This window comes from Haplochromis burtoni, unplaced genomic scaffold (assembly GCF_018398535.1).
Source record: "Haplochromis burtoni strain Fernald_Lab_line unplaced genomic scaffold, NCSU_Asbu1 Contig_27, whole genome shotgun sequence".
In the NCBI taxonomy this organism is placed as follows: Eukaryota; Metazoa; Chordata; class Actinopteri; order Cichliformes; family Cichlidae; genus Haplochromis; species Haplochromis burtoni.
Genome location: NW_024582388.1, coordinates 3,415,307 through 3,423,560, shown reverse-complemented (window position 1 = coordinate 3,423,560; position 8,254 = coordinate 3,415,307). Strand labels below are relative to the sequence as shown.

Below are 8,254 nucleotides of genomic sequence, written 5' to 3'. Positions count from 1 at the left end.
AGAATTGTCTTTCAAGGAGCTTCGTTTTACTTTTTTACTTTGAGTACATTTTAGAGCCTGTACTTTTTCACTTATACTTGAGTAAAGAAATTTCTTCAGCACTTCAACTTTTACTGGAGTATGTTTTAACACAGATATCTGTACTTCCAAAGAGTCTTTGCTTCTGCCAGACTTGTGCCTAAAATTTACTTATCTTTACTCTACAGAAGAAAATCTCCACTGCAAAAAAGTTGCCTTAAGAACAATTAAATCAGGGGTTTTCAAGCATAAAGCCTGGGGAACACTCTAATCCAGCGCCACTACATGGCTGTGGAAAATGTGCAGGAGGGCATAAATTTTGTATTCAACAAGAAAAGAAAATTGTTGAACCTTTTCTGCAATTTTACACATTTATTTCTTACAATTTTAAGTCAAAAGAGTTATGCTGGCAGAGTTGCAATATGATTTTGTTTTAAATCACAAAACAACAAAAACAGCTTCAATACAGTGTCTTTTAATAAGGGAAATATGCTCACAAACACTAATGAGGAATTACAAACGTCACACTAGCTGTGAACACATCCCACACAGTGTCATATAAAGCATTTATCCAATCTGTGTTTCTGTGGAAGGTCAAACTTTGCAAACTTCCAAGCATCCCATCTTCATTCATTCACCTGACTATAAATTAACAGACTGAGCATGAAATCACTCACCTTAGTCTGATTTCTATGTTAAGTAGCATTCTCACATACACATAATATTATCACAATTTTATTTGATTATTCCAAAAAATATGTACAGTCCTATACACCTTACAGATATTCAGGTGCATGCAGGCAAAAGTAGCCCAGCTGTGCCTGTGCCTCTGACTTTCACTTAAACTCTGTTATCAGATTCTAAATATACTGTGCTGGTGCTTATCGTCTGTAGCCTCAAATGCTCAAGCTACATGTCTACATGTTCCGTTCAAAGATTTACACAATTTTAAGTGTTCTCATTTATATACAGTCTGTTAAGTGCATTAAGTTAATTCAACATCGATTTTGTAGAGGAGAAGCCAGTGTATGATTTTCAGAATCAATGTTATTCTTTCCCAGATCGTCTTTTGCTGTGAACTGGGTGCTTTTGGTTCCTGTTTGCTCCAATGATGTTCCCTCAAACAGCTTAGCCATAAAGGCAAAGCCATTATTCTTGATATAGGATTTCCCAGCAAAGGTGTAGAGGACCGGGTTAGCACAGCTGCTGATGAAGGCCAAAGTTGAGGTCACCGCTCGGGTTGACTCAGCCATACCATACAATCTGCAGGAAAGTTAAAGTTGGATATTTCACATTGATGGTGATTGTTTTTATACAGAGTGCCATTATAGCCTCGTCAGACTGACTCAGTACCCCTTAATTATCACCTGCAGTATCAAGACCCTATTAAGACTTTCTCTGAAAAGATGCTTTCCTCCTCTGCATGCCATCTCAACATTGCCTCTCTAATATTACCTCTGCCGGCTTAACCTGAGCTGACTCTTTGATGTATTCATTTCTAATTTTGTACATCCTAGTCACATATGACTTCTCATTTGTCAGACCTTAAACCTGCAATTTTGGATGGTAAGGTGAACATGGTATTCACAGAGAGATTTCTGGAAGTGGTCCTGAACCCCTGCAGTGATTTTCCACAACAGAATCCTGACTGCTGTTAGTGCAGTGTCACATGAAGCCCGGATATTGAGATTTCTTCGGATTTTGGAATATTTTGATAATATTATATACTGAAGATGGCGGCACATTCAAACTCTTTACAATTATAGTATATTCAGTTTACTGGATGGTAAAAATTAAATCTAGGTGTATGTCACTGCATGCACAGAGACAGACTACATATATCAGCTTTGAATTACAGAGTATTGTTATTACTGGACATAATGCATAAAATGACAATATTGTACTTCACTAACTTTAGCACCATGTTTATGAAAATCTTCAGTTACTCACCGTTTTCTTGTTGCTGAGTCTTTTGGGTACCACGCAGCTGCCACCTTGGGTGAAAAATAAAAACCCACTCAGTAATCAATCGAATCCTCAGATAATCGATTTACAAACAGATTTGATGTGGTTATTGGGTTATTGGTAGAGAAGATGCCCTTGCACACCTGTATCATGTTGATGACATGGTACGGCAACCAGAACAGGCCAAACATTATGACGATAGCCAGGATAAGTTTCTCGCTGCGGACATTTCGTTGAAACCTGGTTTCCCTCAGGCGTTTCAGGATGAGAACGTAGCTGGTTATGATGATTGCATAAGGAATAATGAATCCTGCCACTGTCTCAGTGGTGTACTGAAGCCTCACCTGCATGAGAGGATATAAAGCCATTTCCTTAGAGATTAAATACCTAAGTCATGTCAATGTGGTCTTTGGAGGACTTTTACTTGTAAAGAAGGAATGTTTTACAGAAGAGCATTACTACATTTATGAAGGATCAATGCAAAATGATTTTCAGACTTTTGTGCAGTGCCACTGCTCATGCATCAGTATTTACGGTGTGGGCTGAAGAGCTTAAAAAACATGCAGTCTGGTGTAATCTTAGTTATTTTAACTACATTTTGAACACTAGTTAAGCTGCAGCTTCCAAGGCCTTAAACACAGTAACAAAGCTTTTCTCTCTCTCTCTCTCTTTCTTTCTTCACCGATTCAGCACTCTATCATGAAATAAACTGATATGAATTAAGAAAGCTGATATCAGCTTGTGCAGATGTTTAAGCAATTAATGCATCTTTATTTCAAAACAAACCAAAAAAGCCTCAATTTCAGTTAGTTGTTATGGACCTTTTACTCAATATATGTTATCATTTTCAGTTGCTTACCCACTATTTCTCACGCTCTCAAATGTACAGATGATTTTTGAAGGCATTTTATGCATGACAATAAATATAGTTATCAAACTAATCAGATCAGTGGCAGAAAGATAGCTAACACAAGTGTACTTACATGTTCAGACAGTGTGTGATTGGGTGCACACACAACTTTCGTTTTGTTTTGAGCAGTAGCAGCTCGAAACACCAACGAGGGAATGGAAATGACCATCACGAACATCCAGGTGCCTAGGATCACCCTCCTCACAACCTTCCTGGTGATCAGGCGATACAGTGTGTGTGGAAAGACCACGGCCAACAGCCTGTGCACGCTCATCAGGGTTATCAGAAAGATTGACGCATACATGTTGGAGTTGCACAGGTAGAACAGGATTTTGCACATGGTGTTACCAAAGACCCACGACTGCATGACCAGGTAGATGATGAAAAAGATGGTGAGAGCCATGAGGAACCCATCAGCACATGCCAAGTTGAGGATGAGGAGGGTGGTGACTGAGCGTTGTCGGCAGCGGGCCAGGATGCTCCAGACAATGAAGAGATTTCCAGGGACACCCAGGAGGAAGACCAAGCTGAGGATGAGGGCACCAATGGCTGTAAAATAGTTATTGCTCACAGCGCTCTCTTCTGCAGGTTCAGTGGGAATTGGATTTGTCAGAGGTGGGAGACTCGTGTTACTCATTGTAGAAGAATTTTTGACCCTGAAGGTGGGAAAAAACATTAGAACCTCAAACACAAACTCAGTCAACAGTTTAGTAAACAAAACTAATGACGTCCAAAACACTAAAGTAGCACTTTGATAAATGCTAACTTCATGTTTACAGTTTTCAGCATGGAACTGTCAGGTTACCAGATTGCCACTACAGTATTATTTATTTATTGTTTCATTCATTTATAATTTTTACCCTTTCCTGCATGACTTATGACAACTTCAATGTGGATTTTTTAAAGTATTTTTATTCATCTGTAGGCATGAAAAAAATGTATAAATACTTAATATATTTATATACAGGGTATGGAGTGACACATCAGTGTCCAATGTAGTAATTTATGTGCAAATATCGCATCAACACTGGCACAAATGCAAGAAAACAGCATTCGAATAGCTGTCCACTCTAGTGACCACTATGTGTGAAAGTGTTAAGATAAGCACCTTAGAAGTACTTTTTCTGGCTCTCCACACGAAATAGAAATTACTTGTCAAGACAGTAACAAGTAATTTCTGGATTAATGCACATTAAGCCAGAAATTATCATGGGAGACCATCCAAAACACGTTCTCACCTGCACCGCTAAAGCTTAAATTGTATCTTACTTAATTGATCTGAGCAAATTTATACAAAAATGAAAACAACAAAGTTTGACTTTGGTAAAGTGTGTTTTTTGACATTTACCATCAGCTCTGTACAGTTGGATTTCAGACACTTCCTAAAACCACAACCTCTTTTGTCTCTGTGTTAAGCAAATTAGATATAGTTGTTTACTTTAATATGTCTGGTAGATGAATATTGAAACTCTAAAATTTTTATCAAACAAATGCACATACGTATTGTATCTCCAACCAGTGATATACTCAGATATTATAAAACATAATTTATGATATAGTTATATATAAAAACAACATCTCATAATTATGTGACTGTATTTTTTCTAGTTGTGAGGTCTGCTAATGTGTAATTTCGGTAATCGGTAAAATGAAACATGAGGTGAAAAATATGAACAAGTGGTTTGAATGGGCATATGATCGAGAGCTCCACACTGACACATAAGTTATAATTAAAAGTGGTATTTCCATTGAATCAACCCTCTGCATTAAAAAAAGGAATTACCTGAAAAGATATAGAAACAGATAGAAAGGTATGTAAGAGGCAAAAAGTGACAGAAATTACTGAACACAGAGTTCTTTGACAATTTGGTTCATTCAATAAAAAGCCCCATAATAACCAGATACGGAAGATTAAAAAAAATGACTAATACTTTTTTAAAGAGGGACGTGTGCTACCCTGACACAGCCTCTAAAATATTTGTATCCAAGTATCTAGCCAACGATTCAGCCCTCAGAGGCAGCGTGCTAAAACACGTTGCACATTGGCAGCACTGCGTCAAAGAACAGTGTTTCAACATAGTCTTTGATTCAACTTGATTTTTTTTCTTTTTCTTTTTCTCATCTCATTTTTTCACATAGAAAACTGAAGTGCAGAAGTCACAGACATTGTCTGAGTCAGTTTTGGACACTGTAGTAAAAAGCGTCTGTACACTGATCGCAAAGAAAAAATAAATGTTGTGATTGTCTTTATCTCATTCAATTTCAAGCATTTCTTTGGGTAGAAAACCTCTCAAAAATGTTGGTTAAAAACTGGGAATCATAAAAGAACTGCAAAGAATGCCAATAACTTTATATGGAAGGGCTCCATAACATGCAGGTTTGTAAACCATTTGGTATGCATTAATTTAAACTTAGAAATTATCAAAAATATCAAAAGGAGGTCCAAAAGAAAATATGCTAAATGTTCATTTATGATATTACTCACCTTTTTATGGTTTGTTATCTCTCTGTGATGTGTTCCCGAAGTCTGAAGGTGTTCTTGTGAGCTCAGACCATAAAAACCGAACTGAACCCTTTCCTGCCTCGCAGGCTATAACATGCTGTCAGTGAGGGGAGGGATGCCGAGAGGCATGCCCTTCCTTAAAAGTCCTGCTTTTCCGTTTTCTTTCTAAAGCTTTGTATTCATGACCATGTATGAGTGTCGTATAGAATTTTTCTGTATCTGTGTATCTGTGCTAAAACAGAATATGAACTGTTATTTTTATATCCATTCTTTAAAAACGGATGTCCCAATGTGATGTACCAGAATGCATTTTTCTGTGTCCGTAGGCACTTTTAACTCTAAGCTAAGTGTTGTGCAATGAAAAGCACCCGGGGGGTTAGATGATTCAAAAGACTTTCCTGTGTCATGCATGCTGGGCACACAAGCGCAAACACGCATTTAGAGATCACACACACAACAGCAAAACCTACTTGTTCATACAAGGCTCTGTCACTGACGAAGATGCTACTCTTCACAATATAAAACAAAATGAAACAAGACAAAAAAAAACAAAGAAATGTGTTAAAAATTTTTTTAATAATATCCCAACAGCCGTAAAAAAATATCGATTTTTTAAATAATTAAAACACAGACACTTTCTGTACTTTTACATTACAGTAAATCAAAACTTAAAGGAATGTCACTTTACATTTACATAAAATCTTGTGAATTTTTAAAGACTTTTTTTCTTCAATCTTGAAAATATGTACCAGGAGCCTGCTGGAAGTGTTATTCTCTTTTTCACTTTTGGCTGGGATTTATCTTTAATCTGATGAATTAGATGAATTACAAAAAAACAAACAAACAACCATATGAAAGAGTAATCAATAACTTTGATTCCACTGCAATATACCTTTCCCCCTAAGCACCTGGTGTGCATTTATTGTCAGCATCTCCCCTGTCCTTTGCCTTACCCTCCCTCCCTCCTCCCCCATTTAATAAACAAATCAATGTAAAATTTGCACATTGAGCACCATCAGGCAAACATCATTATATTAACAGATGGCATGAATCACAGATATTTTAAAATAAGAATAAAATGAAATAACAGAAATACATATGATTCAAATTTTTCAGCGAATTGTCTATTTTAAACGTGTAAAATGCATTGAGTGGTGAGTAAGTGTAGTACGCAACATTTAGCAAAAGCCCAAAGTCAGCCTGTGGATCCCACAGAGGCATTTCCCTCTGGACAAGCAAGGCAAGTGCTTGAGCAGGCAAGCTCCATGTTTTAAGTACATAGGTTCATTGAATTGCTTTTAATCATTAGTCTAATTTTTGTAGTGCTGTGTTGTTGCACTTCAAATTGTTGTTGCAGAAAGCTGTTACAGTTTTTTTTAAACCAAAAATAATAAGGCAGCTGATGTATTTATAGTAAATACAATTTTGTTGTTCTATTTTGTTAATTTTAGTTGGCCTATGACATTCAGTATCCTAGTTAATATTGTAATGTTCACACATGCTCTCAAGAACCAGACGTTTTGATCTCTCCACGGTTTATTGTGTAGGTAGAGAAACACGGGCTGTTAACCCCTAAGACAGACCTCCGGTATAACTCCTCTCCAGCTTCGAACAACAAGAACTCCCTTTCTCTTCCTGCACACACTCACTGACATTTCCTGCTGCACAACCAAACATGTCTCTTAAAGAAACAACAACAGTGCACACAGGTAGTCAACCTGTCACAGTAGAATAGCCTTTAACAATCATTACAATATTATATCACACTGAATATCAAGTGTAAATCAATCCCAGGCACACTTGCAGCTGAACTTACTACCAATTCAGATTAAAGTCATAGATGGGTTAAACTTTCCAGGCTGGCAATAAGATGATGCAAACAACACTGCTGCAACTGTGCAGCTCTTTGAGGTTTTGTATATTGCTTCTCTGTGTGGCCATTAGGGGGAGATGCTGACTTTGCTAAATATTATTTGAATTATGTTTCTGCAAGTGTGCAAATTGTTTTCTGATTTTTTGTAATCTACAGTGCTAAAGCTCAATCTAACAACAACAAAAAGTTCTCACATCTAGTTTCACAAGCATATTTATAATGGAACATTAGAAAATGAAATAGGATAATAGTAGGTGTGTGAATGATCACTAAGCAGTATTACTGACAGTAATAGAAGGCCCCAAAAACCTAATTTTGATTAGGCCTGCCTTGAAGAATACTTCACAATGTCTCCTCCCTGCAAGTCATCACTTGCACTTGTTTTCTCTCTCATGACCCTCTTAGACTACGTCCGATAGGCCCACCTAGGCTACATCACTCTTTGTCAGCTCATTTTATATAGTTATATCATTATAAATCAACCTACTGAGCTTTATGGCAATTTTGTGAGTCTGCCTTTTGGGTACAGCCATTTACAATTCTTAACCGTTGCATTTAAAACACACACACACACACACATCACATGAACACATCCCACACAGTGTCATATAAACCATTCAATCTGTGTCTCTGTGTAAGGCCAAACTTCGCAAACTTCCCCAACCGTCCCATCTTCATTCATTCACCTGACTATAAATGAACACACTAAGCATGAAAACACTCAGCTGAGTCTGCTTTCTATGTTAGGTAGCATTCTCACATACACATAATGTGACACACAAAAAAAAGTATGTACAGTCCTATACACTTTACAGATATTCAGGTGCATGCAGGCAAAAGTAGCCCGGCTGTGCTTGTGCCTCTGACTTCCACTTAAACTCTGTTATCAGATTCTAAATATACTGTGCTGGTGCTTATCGTCTGTAGCCTCAAATGCTCAAGCTACATGTCTACATGTTCCGTTCAAAGATTTACACAATTTTAA

At 37.2% G+C, this 8,254-nt stretch overlaps 1 protein-coding gene across 1 annotated transcript; it reads right to left on the bottom strand.

Annotated features, from left to right (window-relative positions):
- LOC121814220 (leukotriene B4 receptor 1-like) lies at positions 1-5,914 on the bottom strand. Its single transcript, XM_042219079.1, has 5 exons — positions 5,379-5,914; positions 2,967-3,549; positions 2,127-2,327; positions 1,969-2,012; positions 1-1,281 (listed from the first exon to the last, which is right to left on the bottom strand). Exons 2-5 carry the CDS (start codon positions 3,528-3,530, stop codon positions 1,014-1,016), a joined length of 1,077 nt encoding a protein of 358 aa, XP_042075013.1. The 5' UTR covers positions 3,531-3,549; positions 5,379-5,914; the 3' UTR covers positions 1-1,013.
- Positions 5,915-8,254: the final 2,340 nt, after the last annotated feature.